Below are 25,622 nucleotides of genomic sequence, written 5' to 3'. Positions count from 1 at the left end.
GGTCTTTCAGTTCTCTGGGAAGAATACATTACATGTGTACATATGTATGTTTGATTTACCTCCTTCTTAATTTTCAGCTTCAAAATCTTTAGTTTGAAAAAAAGAAATTAAGTGAGCCAATCCACCCTACTTTGGCATCTCCAATATAGAAATAACAATATAGGATGCCCTTACAGAATAGCAATAAGGATTATGCCTACAAACCATGCATATGACCCATTGTTTAAATGCTTGAAATGCACTATTTTATTTTATTTATATTTTTCCCTATGCAGAAACCAAGATGGTATACAACCCATTACAGCAAGTTACACCTAAATAATAATAATAATAATAATAATAATAATAATAATAATAATAATAATATTAAATTAAATGCACAAAGATGGAACCATGTAAAACACATTTAAAACATAACTGAGCCAAAATAAATAAATACCTAAAATTTAAATAACCTATTTGTCTGCTTTAAGAAAGATTGCACAGGGGGGCAAATCAAACCTCCTGCCAACTATTAATGGTTCATGCAGATCACATTATACAGGCTGAGTATCCCTTTTTTGAACATCCAAAATCTGAAATGCTCTAAAATCCAAAACATGGCTGGGGCAGTGACACCTTAGATTTTTGATGGTTCAGTGTACACATACTTTGTTTCATGCACAAAACTATTTAAAGTATTGTATAAAATTACATTCAGGGTATGTATACAAGGTGTATTATGAAACTTCTTTTTCATGTGTGTAAGGTGTGTATGAAACAAATGAATATTGCATTTAGACTTGGGTCCCTTCTCCAAGTTATCTCATTGTGTATATGCAAATATTCTAAAATCTTGGGGGGGGGGAGGGGAATCTGAAATCCAAAGTATTTCTAGCCCCAAGCATTTCAGATAAGGGAGACTCAACCAGTATAGATTTCTTCATACAAGGGCAAGTAGCTGTCTTGTCAATAAAACTGAATTGCCCTCACTAGGAATGGGCATCATCATCCTGGGGCAATCTACATAGAGATAATTCCTGCCCTCAGTCTAGACTCTGGAGCCTTGTTTTGTTGTTTTTTAAATGGTACCCATCAGTACCCAAATGCTAGATCCAAAATTGTCCACCTTAATCAGGACAAGCCCCTGAAAATATAGCAAAGTTGGAAGAAGGTTTAAGCTCAACAGGACCATTGGTCTTTCTATTCCAGTCCTGTCAACCAGAACCAGCAGGAGGTTTCCCTGGGATTCAGACCAGGATCTCCCAAACGCCTCATGCTGACCACCTGAACCTGGAACACACCATCTCACATCTTAAGCAAAGGATTAGCTCCACCCAGAAGTACTAGCTGGTGGCTTCCATGTCAGTGGAGGAGTAAATCTGCTTTGAGTTTCAGTCTGACCTTTAAAAGAACTACCCAAGGAACAAATCTGGGGGCAGTGCTCAACTCTGTGAGCCAGCATGGCATAGTGGTTTGAGTGTTGGACTATAATTCTGCAACTCTGGAGACCATGAAAACCCACTGGATCACCTTGGGCAAGTCACATGTTCTCAGCCTCAGGGGAAGGCAATGGCAAACCTCCTATGAACAAATCTTGCCAAGAAAATTCCATGATAGGTTTGCCTTAGGATCACCATATGGAAACAACTTGAAGAAACACCACACACACACACACACACACACTCACACTCAGCTCTTTTAAAGGTTGCACTAAAACCCAGAACAAATTCATTGTCCCACTGACATGGTAAATACCACCTGCCGGCAGAGCTTGGAAACATTCCTTTTTTACACTACAGCTCTCAGAATCTCCAGTGCAAAACAAACTTTCCAATGCTCCAGCTCTACCATCGAATTATGAAATGACTTACTGGGATTCTTTCACACTACACAGTCTCAGGGTTATTATTCCACTTTAACTGCCTCGACTCTGTGCTATGAATCTTGGGATGTGGCATTTAGGGAGGAGCATTTAGAATTCATAAAATCACAGAGTTGGAAGAAACCACAAAGGCCATACAGTCCAACCCCCTGCCATACAGGAACACAGAATCAAAGCACCTCTGATAGATGGCCATCCAGCCTCTGTTTAAAAACCTCCAAAGAAGGAGACTCCACTACACTGTGAGGGAGAGTATTCCACTGTTGAACAGTATTAACTGTCACAAAGTGCCTCCTAATGTTTAGGTGGAATCTCTTTACCTGTAGCTTGCATCCATCGCTCCATGTCCTATTCTCTGGAGCATCAGAAAACAAGCTTGCTCCACCTTAATATGACATCCCAACAAAGTAATTAGAATTACATAAAGTACAAGGCAGGGTTGTCCCTTGTCCCTACTATTATTTATCATGACTTTAGAGGGCCTCTTAATTGATATATAAAGTGACTTAAATATAAAGGAGATAAAAATTAAAGGTAGTGAGTTTAAGTTCAAGGCTTTCACTGACGATTCAGTATTGCCTTTAAGTGACCCTACTAATGATATAAAATCCTTAATGAAATTTAGAGAATTTAGAGAATTTCACAAGGCTTTCACTGAGGACTCAGTATTGTCTTTATTGTCTTTGAAATCCTTAATAATGAAAGTTAGAGAATTTGGGAATATCTCAGGTTTAAAGATAAATATTGAGAAAACAACTTTAACCAAGAATATGGATAAAAGAGAGGAGCTAATATTGGAAAAACAATCAATCTAAAAATAACAAGTAAAACAAACCATTTAGGTATAAAAATAACAAATAAAAACTCTGATTTATTTACTATTGCTCCAGGTCCTAGTCTCTGGAGCAGCGGAAAACAAGCTTGCTCAATCCTCAATATGACATTCCTTTAAATATTTAAACAGGGCTCTCATATCACCTCTTAACTTTCTCTTCTCCAGGCTAAACATCCCCAGCTCTCTAAATCACGCCTTATAGGGCATGGTTTCCAGACTTTTCACCATTTTGGCCACCCTCCTCTGGACACACTCGTTTCTCAACATCCTTTTTGAATTGTGGTACCAAGAATTCTCAGCCAGAGAGAGCTCTAGTGCTTCGCTGAACTACAGGATATTGCCATGTCAGTCAAAGTGGAATCATAATGCTATAACTGTGTAGCACAAAAGAGTCCCTGGTGAAAGCATCTGTCCCTTCCAGCATCATGTCATCTGTGTTTGTACCTGGTGCCTGTGTTACCGCCACTCCTCAGAGCTCCGCCATCCGTGAAATTGAGGCTGCTGGTCCAATTGGCCATTTCCTCTCCATTCTGCCAGCTAAACTGCAGCCTACTAGTGAGAAAATGAGGCAGTTGATATTTCAAATCTTTCATCGGCTCAGTTCTTTTCAGCATCAGTGATATATAATCGATCACAGAATACAGTTTCCAACAAAAGTAGGAAGAATGAAAAGACCCATCTTATTCTGAAAGATTGTGGTAAAGTGGGTTATTTCCCTCCTCCCTTCTTTAATCTGAAGACTAGATTTCAGGGGGAAATTTTTTAAAAGATAAGCAGCCCTGTAGGTCCTGTATTTGTAGTAGTTTTCCCCATATCTTATTGTGTTATTATGTGCCTCTAAGTCATTTCCAATTTATGACAACAGCTCTAAGACAAACCTATCATGGAGTTTCTTGGCAAGATTTGTTCAGAGACTCCTAGTTGCATTCCCCTGAACATTCAGAGGAAGGAAGGAATGACATCAGAAGTACCAAATGTCTGTTTAAAAAAGTAATGTCCAGCAAAGCATCGGCTTCATTAAGCACACCTCCATTCCTTCCTTGCACTGAAATAACACAGAAAGAATAAGAATAGATTCCTAACACTACAGAAAGAAGAGAAGATATTTCAGGGAACTTTTTATTCAAAACTAACAATAAGCACATTTGGAATGATACAGCCAATTCAGGCAAGTCTGGCATTAATAGACAAAAAGATTATATTGTTAGCTGCTTTGGGTGCAATATTGAGAGAAAGGTGGTAGTGATAAACAAACAAAGAAACAAACAAGTACTGACAACTGGATATTGTCCTTCATAACATCTAAGATTAACAAGGGGTCAGTCACTGATGTCCTCCAGAATCTACTTCTTGAAGTAGTTGTTTCAGATGACAACAGCAGTGGATGAAGTGCAGCCCATAGGCTACATGCAGCCCTAGGACTTCTAAGGAGGGCAAGCAAAATGGTGAAAAGTCTGGAAACCATGCCCTATTAGGGAGCTGAGTATGTTTAGCTTGGAGAAGAGACGGTTAAGAGGTGATATAATAACCCTGTTTAAATATTTGAAGAAGTGTCATATTGAGGATGGAGCAAGATTGTTTTCTGCTGCTCTAGAGAATAATAATAATAGTGTTTATTTAATCCCGTCTCTCCTTGTATTAGATCAGAGACAGAGCAATGGAAAAGAGATTCTACCTCAACATTAGGAATAACATCCTGACAGTAAGAGCTGTTCAACAGTGGAAGACACAGCCTTGGAAAGTGGTGGAGTTTCTTTCTTTGGAGGTTTTTAAACAGAGGCTGAATGGCCATCTGTCAGAGGTGCTTTGACTTGAGTATTTCTGCATGACAGGGGGTTGGACTGGATGGCCCTCAAAGTCTCTTCCAACTCTATCATTCTGTGATTCTAAGTGAGGGCCCTGAAACTCCCAGACTGTTTTCTTTTTTTAAAAAAACCTTGAGTTATATTTTGCCCCAAAGTGCCCCAAATACAACCAAACCACAATGGTTGGCTTCCCTTGATCCTCCAAGCCCAAACATCCCCAAAACACAAAATAAATGTTAAAAACTAGCTGAGAATTGGCCAGAACTGCAGCCAGAAGTGATGCTGCATCACTTTGGAGAGGCCAAAATATGTCAGTGTGACCCAGCAGATGGGAGAAGACTGGGGAAATAGACCTTGCCCTCTGTGCAGCTGCCCACTTGTGGACTATAAAGTGTTCTGGTCAAACTCTTTAAGCCCCCAACTCACAGCACTCCTTAAAAACTTTTTAAAATGGCCAAAAACAAAACTGGTAATGTTGCAACATCTTACACTGGGCATGCTGGTGGTGCCCCCTAGATGGGGTGAGGAGTGCAAAACAGCCTCTCATCAATTGTCCAACCTGGTAAAAGCTGGCATGGACCTCTTAGCAAGAAAAATGCAATTGGCCACCCACATGCAGTACTCCCCAAATGAGCTATGCCATGTGCCCAGTAACAACAGAGGGTGGTGAATGTGTCTAAATTTTAAAGGAGCAAGCTGAGGTGTCATTTTGGGTATGGGGAGGGATAGTGCCTTTAAAATCTGGACTAAACCTTCGAGTGGATCACTGCCCCACTGACATGGAAGCCACCAGACACCACTACATGGGCCTTCTCCAAATAGATGATGTAGCTCTGAAGCCAAGAGAGACTACGCTTCCTGAGAACATTTTGGAGAAGCAATTTAGATGTGAACTCTCCCAGCCAAATGTAGAGTTTTGGATGATGCACTACATCACATACTGTCCCAGCCTTAGGGCTTGGACTTTATTATATAATAAGCCACTGGCTTCATTATAACCACATCCTAACTTGAAGTCTCTTAGCATTTGCAATGCTTAATTGGATCCTCTCACTGCCTGCTATCTGAAGGGCAAGTATGTTAAGCCTTCCCTCATAAGATACAAATGTTCATTCCCCAAAGTAGCATGACTGATCTTGCTTTGGCCTTGATCCAAGAGGCAAGAGTTGTGTGTGCAATGGACATCTGTTAAATTTGATTTACTGAATAAAGCACAGAAAAGCCCCAAAGAGAGAGCCAGGTCAAGAGCAATTACAGAATGAGCAAACTATGTTCTATCCTTTCCCACACGCTCATTCCTTTTGGGTTCCTCTTCAGAAATACTTTCATCCACAACCAGATCAAAGACATTAACAGTCAATTAGCATCAAAGAGGACATTCAATGTTTTGTATTTGTTGTGGATTCTCTTTTGCAGAGTTCCTGCATTCCAGATTAAAGCCTGAAAATGTTTCTTTTTTGGACTACAACTCCCTATGTACCACAGACAACATGTCACTGTCACTATGGCTAGAGGATTCTGGGAACTGTAATCAATCAATCAATAACAGTCTCAAAGTCTGGCCATTCCTTATTTGAAATGGATTTCTGGAGACCTCTGCTGGAAACATGTGTACAACTATGGGCATGGTTTTATCAATACGGTTTTGCGTTAATACGATTTTAGTGAGGTTATTTTATTCTGTGGTATTTTTATTCTTCCAGCTCTGGGCCCACATACTTTATTCTGCCAACACTGCAGTCTCTTGATCTATGTTTGAAAGCCATTTCTTTAATTTTATAGTTGACTTATTTGCCAGTGTTTAATTTTCATTTGAATCCAAATGTAATTTTATGTTGTAACAATGCCCAAACTACCACTATTACTATGCAATACAAAAAGTGAAATTATTATTATTATTATTATTATTATTATTATTATTATCCTGGCTTTGGCCCAATTCAGGAAACAAAGCGGTTTACAACATATTTTAAAAAATAGTAAAGTTTGCAAAATACAAAAGTTAAAAAGTGATTCAACCATCAAAAAAATTAAAAACCAGTTAAATACACGTAGAATAAAGTAAAAAACAGTGCACATCCCACCTAAAAAATCAGTCCTCAAAGGCTTGTTAAAATCATCTGTTTACAGGGAAGGAAAATTAGAAAGTGTTAGTCTAACTTATTTGGGAAGGGAGTTCCATGCCCTGAAGGAGGCGGCTGAGAATGCCCTATTTCACATTCCCACCAAATATACCTGTATGAGTGGCAGGACAGAGAGAAGGGCCTCCCCAGAAGATCTCAAAACATGGACAAGTTCATAAGGGGATACAGAGTTCTTCACATAACCTGGAAACAACCCATATAGGTTTTTTGTGGGGTTTTAGGGCTATGTGGCCATGCTCTAGATGAGTTTATTCCTGAAGTTTTGACAACATCTGTGGCTGGCATTTTCTGAAGATGCCAGCCACAGATGCTGGCAAAACATCAGGAATAAACTCATCTAAAACATGGCCACATAGCCCAAAAAACCACTAAAAACTATGGATGCCGGCCATGAAAGCCTTCAACTTCACAAACCCATCTAGGACTTTATAGGTCAAAACCAGAATTTCAAATAAGTAAAAAAAATGTATTGCTATATTAATTCAGGTTGAATATCATATATCATTTGTTATTGTTAGTGTTAACTGCCCTCGAGCCAAGCTCAACTCATGGCAACCCTGTGAATGAGACATCTCCAAGCCCTTCTATCCTCCATTGCTCTGCTTAGGTCTTGTAGATTCAGGCCCATGGCTTCCCTGACTGAGTCTAGCCATCTGGCATGCCATCTTCTCCTCTTTCTATCACCTTCCACCTTTCTTAGCATAATTGCCTTTTCTAATGAGTCATGTTTTATCACGATGTGGCCAAAGTACAGCAGGCTGAATTTGGTCATCTTGGCTTCCAGGGAGAGTTCAGGCTTGATCTGTTAAAGGACCCATTTGTTCGTCCCTTTTGGCTATCCATGGTATTCTCAGCACTCTTCTCCAGTACCACATCTCAGATGAGATTATTTTCTTTTTATCTTCCTTCTTAACTGCCCATCTCTCACAGCCATACATGGCAATGGGAAATACAATAGACTGGATGATTCTAAGTTTAATGCTCAGTTGTATGTCTTTACTCTCATTTGGTATATGCAAATATTCCAAGATCTAAAAAAAAAAAAAAATCAGAAATCCAAAACACTTCTAATCTCAAGCATTGCAGATAAGGGATACTCAGCCTGAATTCTCATATTAACACACACACATGTACACACGATGGCATGACAATCCTAATTTCAGTATTCAACTATATATTTTGACACTTGTCTAATTCTTTCATAGCTGCCCATCCAAGTCCTAACCTTCTTTTCTGCACTCTCTATTTTGATTAATGGCTGAACCAAAGTATGGAAAATCTTGAACTATTTCAATGTCTTAATTATCTACTTTAAACTTATGTAAATCATCAGCGGTCATTATTTTTGTTATCGTAACATTCACCTATAAACCTGCCTTTGCACTTTCCATCTTGACTTACTTCAATAACCATTACAACATAGTGTTGTCTAATACTGTCCTCCCTTCCATCATCCCTCCCTCCACTGCTAGCAGAATGACACTTAGGGACTGTGCCAGTACAAAGCGGACATACCCCCATTGTGCCAGCATGGCCTTTTTCAGTATGGCAAGCTGTACACAGCAACTGATGGGGGAAATGGATAACAATTGTCAACAAAGGGCTCTGTAGCAGAATGAGGCAAGCACTGAGTGGAATTGATCCGACAGAAGCAAGAGTGAGCTCAAGGTTGCTCAAGGGGAACTGGCAAGTTTTGTCCCCACGTGCCCTACAGCTCTGCAGCCATACTGAGCAATAAATACACTTGGATTTAACCATCAAAAAGGAAACGTACATATTAATCATGGTTGAGAATGACAAGAAGGCATTTAGCTACAGTAAAAGGCATCCCCTCCCCTTTCTTAAAAGAGAAGGAACAGAATAATATGGCCTAGTTTACTGAATTAGAGCTGAAACAAAGTCCTTCACCGAATTACTCTTGTCAAAATTCTTCCTTTGATTCCGATGGCCAGCGTGCTCTCCAAATCCTCTCTCTGTTTGCAGTATTCAGTGAACATTTGCTATTCATCATCTGCCTCTGACATGGGACAATTTTGCAGCAGCAGTCAATGTTTTGACAGTATCTGACAGCTGCCTTGAGATGGCATTCTGAAAATTCTCATCCAGTTTGTACTAATTCCATTTGTTCATTTCCTGCAAGTAAAGAAGTTTGAGATTTTCTCCCCCTAAATGAAAGAAGAAAGTAAGAGGGGAAGATTTAAAATTTTTACAAAAAAATTATGCATGGGATGAGGTAGCTGCCAAGCCTTTCCCATAGTGCTAGAACATAGAGTATACAGAAAGACAAAAGGTATATTTTCTTTGCAACATGTGTAGTCCATTTATGAAATTTCTTGCTTACAAACTGCAGGAAAAGAGATTCCACCTCAACATTAGGAGGAACTTCCTGACAGAAAGGGCTGTTCAACAGTGGAACACACTCCCTCAGAATGTAGTGGAGTCTCCTTCCTTGGAGGTCTTCAAACAGAGGCTGGATGACCATCTGTCAGGGATGCTTTGATTGTGATTTCCTGCATGGCAGGGGGTTGGACTGGATGGCGCTTGTGGTCTCTTCCAACTCTATGATTCTATGATGCTATGATGTGCTGGTGGTTTAAAGGGGAGCTAAACAAGGTGTGAGGATCTGCAGCAGATCTGGATTCCAGTCTGTGACCCTGAGATGCAGGATGTGAATGTGTGCTCACAGACTACCAAAAAATTATTTTTAAAAAGGGCCACAGCTACAAGTCCACATCTGATTCCAAAAGATAGACATTTTTGTTAATACAGCACGCCCTCAGCTTATGTGGGGGATCTGTTCCGGACACACACACACACCCACGTAAGCCGAATTCCACACATGCTCAAGCTGCATTGGAATGAATGGGGCTTGTGCATGCGGCAATGCAGTGGCACGGTGGTGTGCATGTGCCATGAGCGTGCGCCATATTCATTCCAATGGGATGCACTGCCCCTTGTGCCCCCCGCGCTCCCGCGTGGCTTCCCACATATGGTTAAAGCTGCATAAGACACGGGCGCACTGCATTAAAAAGTTCAGGACAGCATTTTATTATTATATTACTCAGGGCTGGAGAATAGGAGTAATAAGTAAGGAGTAAAGGAGTAAGAGGTTTTTACAGGAGTAGAAGTAGGAATAAGGAGTAACAAAATATATTTGTTGCTCCTTATCCCTGTTATTATATTGTACATGCAAACACCTCAAAACAATTTTAATATACTGCACTGGGGTAGGGACTGGGAGACAAAGAGAAACACTTACACACACCAGCCTTGAAAAACAACTGGGGCTGTTCCCCAGGACTGGGAAGTAGGAGTAAAGGAGTAAGAAGGTTTTACTGGTGTAGGGGTAATAATAATAATAGGATTTATTTATATACCGCCCAATCACTGGGAATCCGGGCAGCTTACAACAGAGGGGATAATAGACAGTTCCCTGCCCTCAGGCTTACAATCTAAAAAGACACGACACAAAAGGAGAAGGAAATGGTGGGGGGGGGGGGGGGATCAGGTCCAGCATTCTTCTCTCCCTCTGGGGCCTGGACCAAAGCAGATGGACTGGAGGGAGGGCTCTTCTTCTTCAGCCTAGCCCTGATGGAGCTGGGCCAGCCTAATTCTCTCCCTCTCGGGCCGAAAGATGACAGTTATGCAGGGAGGAGACTCTTTCTTCAGCCTAGCCCTGATGGAGCTGGGCCAGACTGGGTAGGTGTAACATTAAGAAGTCAGGAGTAGGACAAGGAGTAACCTCAAAATCACCACTGCTCCCTAGAAGTGTACTTAAGGTCAACTCTGACCTAGGGCAATCCTATCCTATTTTATACTTCATATTGTTTGAGACATTCAGTTATAATGTATACTGTAAGCCACTTTGAGGCTCATTCAGGAGAAAAGCAGGATATCAATCAAATCAAGCAATCAATCTCCTAGGGTTTTCTTGGAAAGATTTGTTCAGAGGATGATTGCCATTCCTCTTAGGCTGAGAATCACTACATGAATCACCCAAATGGGCTTCCATAGCTGAGCAGGGATGTGAATGCAAGGTCACTAACTGGATTTCCATGGCTATGCAGGGATCTGAACACTGATTTCCTAAGGTCTAACCACTACACTATACTCCAGGCGGTGTCCCGCAACCTATTTTCATCATCTTCATCAACATCTTTATCAATGACTTGGAGGAAAAAAATGGGGGAATACTTATCAAATTTGCAGATGACACCAAATTAGGAGGAATAGCTAATACTCCAGAGGACAGGATCACAATTCAAAATGACCTGAATAGACTAGAAAGCTGGGCCACAGCTAACAGAATGAACTTCAACAGGGAGAAATGTAAGGTACTGCACTTAGGGCGAAAAAATGAAATGCACAGATATAGGATGGGAGACACCTGGCTTAAGGAGACAACATGTGAAAGGGATCTAGGAGTCCAAGTAGACCACAAGTTAAACATGAGTCAACAGTGCGATGCGGCAGCTAACAAGGCCAATGCGATTTTAGGCTGCATCAATAGAAGTATAGTGTCTAGATCAAAGGAAGTAATAGTGCCACTATATTCTGCTCTGGTCAGGCCCCACCTGGAATATTGTGTCCAGTTCTGGGCACCACAATTCAAAAAGGACATTGAGAAACTGGAGCGTGTCCAAAGGAGGGCGACCAAAATGGTGAAAGGTCTGGAAACCATGCCCTTAGGGAGCTGGGTATGTTTAGCCTGGAGAAAAGGAGGTTAAGAGGTGATATGATAGCCCTATTTAAATATTTGAAGGGATGTCATATTGAGGAGGGAGCAAGCTTGTTATCTGCTGCTCCAGAGACTAGGACCCAGAGCAATGGATGCAAGCTGCAGGAAAAGAGGTTCCACCTCAACATTAGGAGGAACTTCCTGACAGTAAGGGCTGTTCGGCAGTGGAACACACTTCCTAGGAGTGTAATGGAGTCTTCCTCCTTGGAGGTCTTCAAACGGAGGCTGGATGGCCATCTGTCGGGGATGCTTTGATCTGGATTTCCTGCATGGCAGGGAGTTGGACTGGATGGCCCTTGCAGTCTCTTCCAACTCTATGATTCTATGATTCTATGATGCTATTTACAAGGTGAACAGTCATTCTTGAATACATTCTTCTTGTGGGGATTGAAACGAACAAAGGGAAGTCCAAGGAGTTTGGGGGGCCACATGTGGCCCTCCTGAACTACACAAATTGTTGGAAGATGAGAGGTCTGTTATGAAAATAAATACATGGAACCAATCTCTCTTGAGGCACTGAGGCAGAAAATTACTTGAAGACATACAATAACAACAACACAGTTCACTTGCCTCTGAAATTCATGGTCACTCTGGCTAATCACACAAAGGAGTTTATCACACAAGCTGGTAAACCAAAATTACAGCAGGATAATAGCATTTTGGGGGCAGTACTTGTCACATGATACCTCTTTGCTGCTTTATTTAATTGGTGGAGTACACCTTTTCATTGACAGGGAAACCCATCAATGGTGTTCAGTAGCATGACTTTTCCCCTTCTGCCCCTACTGTGATAGGTTCCTTCTGCTACAGTTCCAATACCAACAGCCACATGGCATGGGTAGGCATGATTCTTCTCCTCTCCCCTTCCCTCCCCCTCTCACTTTTAGACAACAGGCTGCCATGGCAAAGGCCTAAGAAAGAGCCCTGGGGAAGAAAGAAGGAGGCTTAGCAAGGTTAGCTCCCATTTCACTCCTCTCCCACCCAGGAAACACCCCCTCTCCTTAATCCAGCCTTTCTCAAATAGTGGGGCGGGCCCCCCAGGGGGGGCGCGAGGCTCCATAAAGGGGGGCGCGAGGCTCTGTTATGCAGAGGTGTACTTATAACAATTTTATAGGCAAATTATACTATTTACAGTCGTGCGGGGGGCGCGAAATGTTTTCTTCTTCCTGGGGCGGGGGGGGGGGGGGCATGACAGAAAATAATTGAGAAGCACTGCCTTAATCCAACATGCCCTCCTGTTGGGCCTGTCACACTGCATCTCTCCCCTCCCATGGTTGACAGCAGAGTTGTTCCCTTTGACAGAGCAAGAGATATTTTTCTAACACATTTCCCATGGGTCCACATCTGCTTCTCCTCCTGACATTTTTTTAAAAATAATCTTTTGGGGAAGACCCAATCTGCAAAGCCTACAGAAAGGGAGGGAGTGGGGTGGGGGGAAGATAAGACAGGAAAAGAGAGAACTGGAAGACGAGAAGCACAGGATGCAATCAAATGTGTGTTTTCAAACCAATGGCACAATTGCACAATTACAGAAAATGCAATAGTGAGTGTTTTTAAACTGGTATGTCATCTGTATCTTATGATGCGGTTGCTGTGGGATAACAGGCTGGTGTGATGGCGTCCTAAGTGTCTGGTGGCTGCCATATCCAGGAAACCATGAATTTGCTCTAAATTATAGTCTGGATTTTTTAAAAAAACATCCAAGATGCTCAATCTATTTACAGTAGAATTCAAAGACATAGCTGTGTTAGTCTGGAAAATCATTATGCAAAGGGATCATGCAGCACCTTTGAGACAAACTGAAAGAGAGGAGTTAGTAGCCTGAGCTTTTGCAGACTTGAACCTACTGGAAGTAGATTCAGGCCTACAAGAGAGCACATGCTACCCACTTCCATCCTTCAGTTAGTCTCAAAGGTGCTGCAAGATCTCTGCAACCCTATTTGGGGGACAGGGTTCAGCACCTTGGACAACTCCTTTTAAAGTTAAAGTTAAATCCAGAGAGGATTCACCACCCCAGTGACATGGAAGTTACCAGCTCCCCAATGCATATGTCTATTCTAGAACTGTTAGGAGAGAGAAACTTGTTTCTTACCTGTTCCCTGACCTCACAACTCCAAGCGTAACACTGGCGAGAGTAGGGAAGCAACATTTTCTCTGAACTTCTGCTGCATTTCAGAGACTAAGCATGAGCCCTTTCAGACTGTGCAGTTATAGCACCATGAATCCTTTAAATCCCATTGTTCCTTCCTACAGAGTCCTGGAATTTGTAGTTTAGTGAGGTATTTAGAATTATCAGCCAGAAATTTCTAGTGCCTCAGGTTTCCACAAAATGCAGACTTACATAAAAGCTTATCGGCTATATAGCTTTTAGAAATAAAGTTGGAGGAGCAAATACATGAATACTTTGTCTTACATTCTTTATTCTTCATTCTAAAAAAGAATGCTCCAAAGCCCATTTAGCTGAGACTTCCAAGAGGTTTTCTGAATTTGTCAAGTTTTTTTCTAGGTCTTCACATCTCTACTTTCTTCGCGTGGTGAGTTACAAGAAAGGACATGGCCCCTGTGAACTGGTGCTGTAATAAATGTCACAGTGGCAGGTGTTCATGATAACCATGCCCCCAAGGAAAGTCCAAAAATACAGGCAGCAAGAGCACAAGGATTTAGGATGACATCTATCTTTGAGGCATTGTAGTTCTGGGGCACCCCTTGGCGCATATATATATTTAGTGATGTTGCCAACATGTCCGTTCCTTCTTGGACTTAATAATTCAAGAGCTTTCTTCTACTTTAAAGAAACTAATTGTGAAGGATCCTAAGTGATGTCTATTAGGTCTTTTTGAAAAGAATAACAATACATTTTTTTATATAAGGATTTCATCAGATTGATGATAGCTCATGGATAGGAAAATGGTCACAAGTATACATTATCTGTAAAAAAAAGGTTTATAGTCATTACAGACTTTTTATAATATTGTCAAAATTATCTTATAATATTTTATTGAGCAAACCAAAAGCAAAACCAAAAGCATTTTATTTAAGCTAGTATATTTTTACTCAATATATTAATGCTGAAAACACAGATATGAGGCAGAAATACAGAGCAGAAGGGTTAAAATAAGTGTAATTTGGAGGATTAATTTGAACACTCCTTTTAAAAAAAATTACGGAGTCTATTATTATGTTAGAATTTATATGAAGGTAATAGCATTGAACAAGGCCCATTTCCATTTCTTTCTTTTTATAAAAACTGCTAAGCTGGGAGAGGGGCAAATGGGGAGGGATGATGATGATGATTGTTGCTGTCGTTGTAATGCAATAAATAAAGCTTTAAAAATACAGACATCAATCCATAACTACAAACTAATCCTAGCAGTTTATATCTCTACTACGAGACGTATTTTGTAAATCTAATGGGTCATAATTGCCCAATCAAGACCAAGCAACAACAAAACAGAATCACAGAATCATGGAGTTGGAAGAGACCACAAGGGCCATCTAGTCCAACCTCTTTTCATGCAGGAATACACAATCCAAGCACTCCTAACAGATGGCCTTCCAGCCTCTATTTAAAAACTTTCAAAGAAGGAGACTCCACTACTCTCTGAGTGACTGTGTTACACTGTCAAACAGATCTTACTCTCAGGAGGTTCTTCTTAATGTTGAGATGAAATCTCTTTTCTTCTAATTTGAATCCATTGCTCCATGTCCTAATCTCTGGATCAGCAGAAAACAAGCTTGATCCATCCTCAGTATGACACCCCTTCAAATACTTAAACAGGGCTATCATATGACCTCTTAACCATCTCTTCTCCAGGCTAAACATACCCAGCTCCTTAAATCACTGTCATAGAGCATGGTTCCCAGTTCAGATGTACCATTTTGGTCACAGGGAGAATTCACAACAATATATTGTTGCTGAGAAAATTATCTCCCTGTCTTATGCACACACACACACACACACACACACAGAGAGAGAGAGAGAGAGAGAGAGAGAGAGAGTTATCACTGTTGTCTGCTTTCATGTTGTTTCCGACTTATGGCAACCGTAAGGTGAACCTGTCGCATTATTTTCTTGTCAAGTTTCCTTAGAAGAGGTTTGCCATTGCCATCCTTTGAGGCTGAAGAGAGTGTGACCTGCCCAAGGTCACCCAGTACGTTTACATGGCTGTGTTGGGATTGTAACCCTGATCTCCAGAGTAATAGTCCAATGTTCAAACCACTACACCATGCTGTATACTATCATGAATTGCAACTAAGCAAGAGAAATCAGTAAAGACTGAGCAGAGTGACAGATGATTTTATTTTCCCTGCTAACCAAAAAGCCCTGGTGCCCAAACCTTGAGAGCCTTCGCCATCACTGCTCCTTCACCTTTACAGTCATGTAAAACCAGGAGCTACAGCAGCTATGGTCAGTCATGCCCATCTCCTATTCTAAACACTTATTAGGTATGCAGGAACCATGTTCCTTCATCTTGCTTTAGTCCATCTTTCTCTGAATTCCCAACCCATCTTTGGCCCTCCTATATTGCTGCACTGCACCTCCACTGTCCCCATCCAGCATGGAGTATGCTGGAGGCTGCAGTAGAACAGGCATCAGGTTTCCAGTCTGAAGGCAACAGGTTTCGCATTCTCAATCTAGAAGCTTGAAAAATTCAAAAATTGGAAAGATTACTTTCTTGGTTCACAGCTCTTAGAATCCCACAGCCAACCAGGCACAGGACATGGTGGCCATACGGATTTTGGGAGTTATAGTCCAAAATTTCAGCTGTTGTAAGCTCAGCTCAAATTCTCAGAGATATGAACTGAGTTCCTGATGGCCATTTTCAACACATTTTATGCATCATCTCTTCTTTAACTGTTTATGAGTTTCTGAAAAAGAAGGCTTATCCACTTAATGGTACTTTTTAAATAATGTTTTTGGAGGAAGGGGTTGTGAATGGCTGCAAACCTGGCTGAGATCTTTGTAGATGAGAAAGGAGGAGAGTAAAATTATGTTAAAACAAGGATCCTTTTGACAATTTGCTTATAGTTTCTTTGTCAAAAAAATGTGAGAGGGAGAAAGGCAAACAACTTCCAGTGAGTCAGAAGAAAATGTTCCTGCTGTTAACAAGGTTGCAGATTAGTAGAAGTACTAATATATGTACCAGGAGCTATGGTATGGTGATACTTTCAGAGTCAAAATAGTACCTCATAGAGAACAATTAAACTGCTAGCACTTGCAAATTCCTGCAGTTTTTACATCCCTGTTCAAGTGCGTGTGATCTCTTTCCACCCTTTCTGTTTTGTTAAGGTCCACAAAGGAAAGAGCATTATGTAATGCAATTGGCAGAAGAAATGAGAGACAGCAGAAAGGGGCAGGGAGGGGGGAGAGATTACATTCAAACAGGCAAATTTACTTCTGAATATGGGTAAATGGTGCAGAATAATACATTTAAACACCACACACAATGCAGATCTTGCACTTGTGCTCAAAAAATGATCCCACCCATCTCATAAAACCCACAATTAGGCTCTTTTTGTGAATGGTGTACATGAAGCCTTTTGCCCAAAAGATTAACACAAATGATGACAGTTCATTTCTTTCAATCGTCACATTGCAAAAGACAGAGCTCTCTCCCGCCTCTATTATTTGTCTGAATTGCTCAAACTGTTTTCTCATCTCCAACAACCAAACGTTAAGACTTTCTTGTCCATTCTTTGTCTGCCTACTACACACAGACCAGAGGTGCATGAGGTGGACAACCTGTAGTCCTTCTGTAGCATCAACTCACACTATAATTATATGCCTTTGGCCTAATTTCAGAAGCCCTCTGTAAGCATTCAGTTCAAATCAAGCAATTTCATCTCTGCTAAGAGTGATCTGTCTCTTTAACCCAACAAATGCTGGGAGAAGAGAAAGAAAAAAAAATAAGGTAGCCAAAAGAAAGGGGATAACCCCATACATACACACACACACACACACTTACTTTTGGCTGTGGTTAGTACTCCCTAAAGTTGCCAGGTGTCCCCTATTATATGAAATATCTCTAATTTGAAAATTGGAAATCTTATCCTTTACCAGACTGGCAGGTGTCCCTTATTACAAGGGATGTCCTCTTATCTGAGACCAGGAAAGCTTTTCCTTTTATATAGACTGAACAAGATGCCAAAACAAGAAAGAAACCTATATTTTTGGGTGTGGGACCATAATAAAGACAGCAATATGTGTATCATGTAATTTATCAATGGGAACAATATGTTAATTTTACAGAAAAATACATGGCTACATTAACTGAAATTAATACTTTAATCTGGTATTTTGATAGGTCACAAACTTATTAATAGCTACTTTCTGACAGTCAACTACACATGTCATAAATTTTAACTGTCCCTTATTGCTGGTAACACTAAACCTGGCAACACTACCACTGACATTATTATTCTGACAATTCAGACCTCAGCTGAAGAAAGGTTCTCCCATCCCTTCCCTGTTGTTTTCAGATCAAGCGTAGGAATAATGCAGAACTCCAGATGTTGTTGGAATGCAACTACCAGAGTACTTCAGGCTGGTTAGAGCTGCTGGAAGTTAAGTGTTGTTGTTGTGTGCCTTCAAGTTGTTTCTAATTTATGTCAACCCTAAGCCAAACCTGTCATGGGGTTTTCTTAGCAAGGTTCTTCAGAGGGAGTTTGCCATTGCCATCCTATGAGAATGAGAAAATGTGACTTATCCAATGTCACACAGTGGGTTTACATGGCCCAGTTAAAATTTCAGCCCTGGTCTCCAGAGTCATAGTTCAATGTTCAAACCACTACACCAGGGGTCGGTAACCCCCGGCCCACAAGCCAGATCAGGCCCCAGCCCGGTCCTGCTGCCGATTGCCACCAACACCAGGCGGTACCGTGGCGGCAGGGAGGGCGCTGAGGATGGTGGGCCGCAGACGGCCTCCATGGCCGAGGAGGCGAAGGAAGAACGCGCAGAGGCAGGCGTGGCAGCAGCAGCGCGCACAGTGCGCCGCCGCCGCCGCCCACCGGCAGCTTCCTGTAGCCCTGCGAGCACCTGCAGGGCCGTGTGCAGGGCTAAATAGAAGGAGTTTCTCCTCCTGGGGCGGGGGTCCTCCTCGTCCTTCTTTCCCTTCCCGTGGCTGCCAGACAGCCGCAGGGAGGGAAGGAAGGGGGTGGGGGTCCTCCTCCTCCTCCTTTCCCTTCCCGCAGCTGCCAGACAGCAGCGGGGAGGGAAGGAAGGGGGCGAGGGTCCTCCTCGTCCTTCCTTCCCTTCCCGCAGCTGCCAGACAAAGCCCAGCCGTGAGGAAAGGAGCAGAGGCCGCCAGCCTCCTCCTCCTCCTTCTCCCTGCGGGGCTTCGGCAGACCTGAGGTTTCCTTCCTGTTGCTCCTGCCCCTCACGGGCCCTTACTGGTCCCCAGCTGTCTCTGAGAGGCAGCTGGGGGCCAAGGAAGGGCTGGAGGAGCAGGCGCACGCCTGTCACCCCCCTCTCCCAATCCCCCTCCCCACTTCTAGCTGTCTCTCAGACAGCTGGAGGTCGGGAAAGGGAGCAGAGAAAGCCCCACCCCCAGAGGGTGGAATCTCCGTCCCCGGCATGCGGCCCCGCCCCCGGAGGGTGGAAGCTCCCCCCCGGCTTCGGCCCCCCAGTTGTCTGAGGGACAGCAACCCGGCCCCAGGCTCAAAAAGGTTGCCTACCCCTGCACTACACCATGCTGGCTACACTGGAAATCACAAGATTTAGAGGGCCATCCAGTTCCCATTCTAGCTCCTTCATGCTGTTTGTTACCAGGGAGGATACCTTTTACTTCCCCAGCACACCCAAATCTGTCCTGCTTATAATATGATCAAGCGTCAGCCTTTGCCTTTATAGCTTTAGGAAAATCTTGGTTCAGGCTGCAGTTAGTCTTAAAAATGTGTCGTCCTCATGTATTCTGTCAGAGAATGGATCAAGGAAGGTTCTCCCTTGCTCCAAGATGGCACGGAGGGGAGAAGAGATGGCATTCCAGAGCTAAGAGATAAGACTCCCAGCTCTTCCTGGCACCTGGAGATTTAATAAATAAACAATTTGAAGAATAAATAATTTGCTTTCTTCCCCCTTCTCCTTGGGCACAGACTCTGTAGGGTAGATGATGACATAGTATATGCTAAGCTGGTAGGAAAAAGACAACAATATATAAGATGCTAGCAAACAAAGGATCTTTGCTTTGCAGACCAGCTTGTAGTCCTGTGTGGACAATGTGTACATGTGTGCTCTGCCATGGTGTGCAGTGCCACTGTTTGTCTGGTTTCTTTCCTTTTCACAAGTTAATGTGTATTTATTGTTGTTGTTGTTGTTAGTTAGTTAGTTAGTTTGAAGTTAGAGAGTGCCTGCTAGATTTATCTGTTTCTCTTTTATATGCATTTGGTTGCTTGCTGGAAACTGATCTCTGCTTTATTCTTTATTCTCTCTCTTTCTTAAATAAATAGAACAACCTTCTTGAGCCCAGGACTGAGTGATCATTCCGCCTGTTCATACCCTTCAACCCACACTTGGCAGCTAGAATTGGGCTGCGAGTGTGGCATATGACAGCCAAAGGCCCGGCTATGAGTGCTGCACTTGACCACCAGGGATGGGCTGCAAATGTTACACCAGCATTCTCTATGGTCCAAAGAGCTGGGGGTGTTGCAATATGTTTTCATATTAGAGAAAATTGGAGAGAGGGGTTACATCCAGAAAGAAGACAAGGGCCAAATTACAATGCCTCAAATAAGAGAATGCTCCTTCTGAGAGGCCCTAGCATGACTTCTGGCCCAATGCATCATTTCAATGCAAGCAGAGTTTGCCAGTATAAGCTTTTTGTAGTACAACTCCTAAAATTTCCCAGCCCGAAGGGGCACTCTTCTTGCCTAATAAATTTGTAGTCCAAAAAAGAAATGTTTCCAAGCTCTGAATATGAAGCATGCTTTCAATCATGACTGCCATCCTGTTGGTGTCTTACACATTCTTAAGTTCCCTTATTGAAGCAATTGTACTTTTTTTGGCCGATACGTAACATTCATATTCAGTTGGTTATGAAAATGGAGTTATTCATATCATGTCATTGCACATGATTGCATACTGTGTGTTGTTCACTTCACATTGTGCACTGTTGCACACTGTGCATTAATTAAAAGTGAGGGCAGGGTTGGGGCACTGCATATCAATATGCAACGCACACTAGGTTGTGCATCCTTGCAATTCAAAAATGGCATGGTTCAATGGAGGTATAACACCATGAGCATAAAGTTATGTTGCCACTCTTTGATGCAAGATTTCAGCCCATGCCAATAATCTTAAAACATGCCAAACCATTTAATAAGGAACAGATAGTAGAAAACCCAAAATAAATTTGGCAAATTCTAAGTGTTCACACACTGTGTATGCTAACATACCATTGGAAGCCTGTCTACAATTCAACATCCTACTATGCATTTCCCCTTCTTTGTTCATCCAGTGTTATCTGATCATAACTAAACTAATCCAAATAGAACAAAACAATCTGAACTTTCTGAACAAACAGATGCTTTCAGTTCACCGATTTTTGAGGTCTTCGTTTAGCTGGAAAAGCATAGAGACCTTTATTTCCCACCTAGTGCTCCACTGGTTCAATTCCCCTTCTAAAGTGTGTTGTCATCTTTTGGGCTGAGATTTAGGGAATTTCATCAGGTGTCACGTGAGAAGGTACAAACTGCTCAAATTTCTACTTCTGTAGTGGCTATAAGGACTATCATTGCCATCATCATCTTGGTTTCATCATCCATCAAATGTTACTGACCAGTTTTGGACCATCAGTGATTTGAATTATATCCAAGAATCTAGGAATCAGTGAGCTATTATCAGACTATATGGTATATTCCAAGTAGCATCAGCACTAATGCAAACTAGTGTACATGGATAAAAGTGCTCCTTGAACAGATTACACCTAGAACAGGGGCCTAGAAGCCAAGATGATGAAACTAAGACTGTTGTACTTTGGCCACATCATGAGAAGGCAGGATTCACTAGGGGGGAAAAGTGCTAGGGAAGGTAGATGGCAATAGAAAGAAAGTAAGACCACAAGCCAAATGGCTGGACAAAATCAGAGAGGCCACGGGCCAGAATCTGCATGACCTAAGCAGAGCAGTGGGGGGACAGGGGATCTTGGAGAAGTCTCATCCACAGGGTCACCATGAGTTGCGTCCAACTCCAGGGTACCTGCAACAACAGCAACAACAAACCTATCTATGGAGATTTCATTCAGATTTTTTGGCAGTCCATTGGGAATTGCTCATAGAGCACCTATCATCACTGGAACCACTGTTGTTTTCTTTTCCCAGAGAAACTAAGGAGATTACCGCACTGCGTTCTGAGAACGTTCTCAGAACGTGATGAGAACGGAACACATTTAAGAATACCGCACATATGTGTTCCAATTGGGTTCTGAGAACGTTCTAAATGTGTTCTACATGTGTTCCAGGAGGGTACAGATTGAATGTGTTCCCAGAGTGCTGTAACGTGATGAGAACGTTCCAACAGAGGTCTGTGCGGTATTCATATCGTTCTCAAATCCGTTCTCTCATTCCTCCGTCTCCTGATTGGCTGAAAGAATGACAGGCAGGGAGGCAGGCAGGCCAGCGACTGCAGTGAGGGAAGGTGTGTGTGTGTGTGTGTGAGAGAGAGAGAGAGCGAGAGAGGGGGGGGAAGAAGGAGGGAGGGAAGGAAGGAAAAAGGGAGGAAAGGTGGGACAAGGAAGAGAAGAGGAAAGCAGGGAAAGAGAGAGAAAGAAAGAGGGAAAGAGGAGACCAGAGCAGAGAGCAAGAGGGAGAGGGTCTGGCTGCTTCTGCGGGGGCCTCTAGTGTCATGTCCAGTGGGGCTCCTGTGCTGTCACAATGCAGGAGGCAGGGATGCCCAGGACCTTCTCCTCCTTCCCTCCAGGAGGGAACCCACAAAAGCTCCTCTGTTTGGAGCACCACACAAAAGCAAGCAAACAACTCCCAGAATTCCATAGCAAAGAGCCAGACAAGAGTTAAAGCGGGGAGGGAAGCTCACAACCTGAAGGCACACATTACATGCACACACACAGGAGCAAAAGGGTGTCAAGCTGCCAAAAAGGGGAAATGGGATGACAGCAGAGGACTCTTCTTTTCTAACCGGTTTAAAGAGCTGCAATGGCTGCCGGGGCTCTGCCCTTGGTCCAGTCCCCTCCCTTTCCCTCCGCTTGAAGGGACCTCCGTGGAGCTCCCTTAAAGCCCAGGCTGCCAAGGAGGGGACTCTGCCCTTGGCCCATCAAGTTACATAGGTTTTATCCTATTTTCTTCAAACATATGCCAGCATATGAAGCCCCAACGTTTTATAGGGGCTTGCCTTCCTTCCCTCCCAAGAGAATCCTCGGACTCCCTTCGGAGGGAAGACAAGCTGGGGGGGGGGGGGCTTGCCTTCCTTCCCTCCCAAGGGAATCTTCGGAGGGAAGACTTCTCAGTGAGGCTGAGAAGCACTCTCCCGGCCAGAGTCCCTAGGCTTACTGAAATTCCCCACCTCCCTTCCCCGTAGAAATCAATCCAAAAACTGAGTTTAAAAGGAGCAGAGGCAAGCCCTTTGGGTCTGCATCTGGGAGAGATTTTAAACTCCATTTTTGGATTGATTCCTATGGGGAAAGAGGGGGAGAGAGAGAGATGGCAGGACATCCCCATAGCCAAGCAACCTCTGCCTCCCCAGATGAAGACCCATAGGGCTCTCTGCTCCTTTTAAACTCCATTTTTGGATTGATTCCTATGGGGAAAGAGGGGGAGAGAGAGAGATGGCAGGACATCCCCATAGCCAAGCAACCTCTGCCTCCCCAGATGAAGACCCATAGGGCTCTCTGCTCCTTTTAAACTCCGTTTCTGGATTGATTCCTATGGGGAAGGGAGGTGAGGGATTTCAGTAAGCCGAGGGACTCAGGAGAGGCGAGCTCCATGCCCCAAGCCTCCCTTTTTCCTCTTTCCTGGGAGCAGCGCCTCTCCCGAGCCGTCCATCCACTGAGTGGCGACGTCATCAGTACACAGCCCACAAAACGTAATACAGCAAACCGTTCTGAGAACGGTTTCAAGAAAAAGGAAGCGCTGTGCGGTAAAATGCGTTCCAATCACGTTCTGATCACGTTCCAGTTTACTCAATGCGGTAATATCCGTTCCAGGAACGTTCTCATCACGTTACGTGCAGAACGTTCTGAGAACGATATGCGGTAATCTCCTAAATCTCAGTTTGGTAGCCTGTAGAATCAGTATATAGAGATCTTGTAGCACCTTTGAGACTAATTGATAAGAAAGAAATTGGCAGCATGAGCTTTCATAGACTTCAGTCTACTTCCTCAGATACTTCTGGCCCAAAGTATCTGAGGCAGCAGACTGAAGTCTATGAAAGCTCATGTTGCCAACCTCTTTCTTTCAGTCAGTCTCAAAGGTGCTACAAGATCCCTCTACATACTGAATCTCAGGTCCAAAATACACTTCAGAAGTAATCTAATTTGAGATTGCTTTAACTGCCTTAGTTCAGTGCTAGGGAGTCCTGCAGGGACGTAGCCAGGATTTTGGGAAGGGGGGGGGTCCAGACTAAGTGCCACCATTTTGAGTTGCTAAGAGCCCCCCCAAGACACAAAATGTAGGAAAAATGTAGGACATGATGCACGACAAAATGTAGGACAAATTATAGGATGTTCAAAAATGGAGAACACACCAACTAAAAGCCAAAAACATTAAAAAAAAAACAATATAAATTCGTGTTTCTCAGTCATGCTCAAAATGGAGAACATTTTGACATTCTTCCTGGATAGGAGGTTGGGATATAGCTTTGTGTGTTAGACTAGGAGGAACTTCCTGAGAGTAAGGGCTGTTCAACAGTGGAACACACTCCTTCTTCAGAGTACAGCAGAGTCTCCTTCTTTGGAGGTCTTTAAGCAGAGGCTGGATGGCCATCTGTCAATGGGGATGTTTTAATTGAGAGTTCCTGCATGGCAGAATAAAGGAGTTGGACTGGGTGGCCCTTGCAGTCTCTTCCAACTCTAGGATTCTATGACTCTGGAGACGAGGATTCAATGAAAACCTGATTCTCTCCAACAGAGAAGGCTAAATATCTTACACGGGGTACGTGTCGATGACGTGGCTTATGCATCATGTCCAAATTGTGCGGCACACAAGGGACATCACAGCGCTTGTCACACTCTCTCAGCCTTAAGGGAAGGTGAAGGCAAATCCCCAAAAACCATTGGGCAAGTCACATTCTCTCAGCCTCAGAGGATGGCAAAGTCAAACCCTCTCTGAACAAACCTCCCAAGAAAACCTCTTGAAGGCACACACTCGCACACACCCAAGTCACCAAAGGCAGACTCTCTGAACAAAGCAAGAAAACCCACTAGGCAAGTAAATCACACACTCTCAGCCTCAAGGAAAGGCTGGCAAAGGCAAACTCTCTGAACAAACCAAGAAGACCCACTAGGCAAGGAAGTCACACACTCTCAGCCTCAAGGAAAGGCTGGCAAACCAGGATGTTTTGAAATTCCTCCTGGGCAGAAATGTAGGACGTGTCTTGGATAAAGAATGATGTCTGGTCGCCCTGATAAAATGGAGGATGTTTTGACATTGCTCCTGGGCTGAAATGTGTGCCGTATCCTGGATAAAGGAGGATGTATGTCATCCTACCAAAAATGGAAGACATTTTTACATTCATCCAGGCCAGAAGGTTGAAACATAGGACACGTCCTATAAAAGGAGGACATCTGCTCATCTTATAAAAAATGAGGACTTTTGAAATTCCTTCTAGGCAGAAGTCTGAAATGTAGGATGTGTACTATAGCCATGAGCCAGAAAAGAGCCATGCCTCAATATCTGGACCCCAGAACATACTCCAACTCCCAGAATTCCATAGCAGTGAGCCAGAATAGAGCCAAGCCTTGATATCTGGACCCCAGAACATACTCCAACTCCCAGAATTCCATAGCAATGAGCCAGAATAGAGCCAAGCCTCAATATCTGGACCACAGAACATACTCCCAGAATTCCATAGCCATGAGCCACAAAAGAGTTAAGTTGCTGCCAAACCTGGTTATTTCTTTAGTGTGAATGCAGCTTGATGCAGCTTCTTGTCCCTCCCTCCCTCTCCTCCAGGGCTTTTTGGCTCCTCCCCCTCAGGCCCCGCAAAAAGTTTAGGGGCGGCACTTGCGCTCCTCCTGGCTTTGCCAGGGCCGGGAGGAGAGAAAAGGGCCTTTGTTGGAGCGCGCGTGTG

At 43.1% G+C, this 25,622-nt stretch overlaps 1 protein-coding gene across 3 annotated transcripts in view; it reads right to left on the bottom strand.

The window, feature by feature from the left end:
- Positions 1 to 25,622, bottom strand: part of LOC149324214 (alpha-2,8-sialyltransferase 8E) — a 76,543-nt gene that overhangs the window by 42,641 nt on the left and 8,280 nt on the right. Inside the window, exon 2 of one of the 3 annotated variants that reach the window (XM_089497758.1) lies at positions 3,144 to 3,251. The exons of 1 other annotated variant lie outside the window; for it this stretch is intronic. In XM_089497758.1, coding sequence (XP_089353884.1) covers positions 3,144 to 3,251 — 108 coding nt within the window. The remainder of the gene's footprint in view (positions 1 to 3,143; positions 3,252 to 25,622) is intronic. One more of the 3 variants, XM_089497767.1, reaches the window with a different exon arrangement.

This window comes from Sceloporus occidentalis, unplaced genomic scaffold (assembly GCF_023333645.1).
Source record: "Sceloporus occidentalis isolate IW3139 unplaced genomic scaffold, rSceOcc1.0.p SCAF_1, whole genome shotgun sequence".
Lineage (NCBI taxonomy): Eukaryota > Metazoa > Chordata > Lepidosauria > Squamata > Phrynosomatidae > Sceloporus > Sceloporus occidentalis.
Note: the sequence above shows the minus strand (reverse complement) of the source record. Positions and strands in the feature narration are given on the sequence as shown.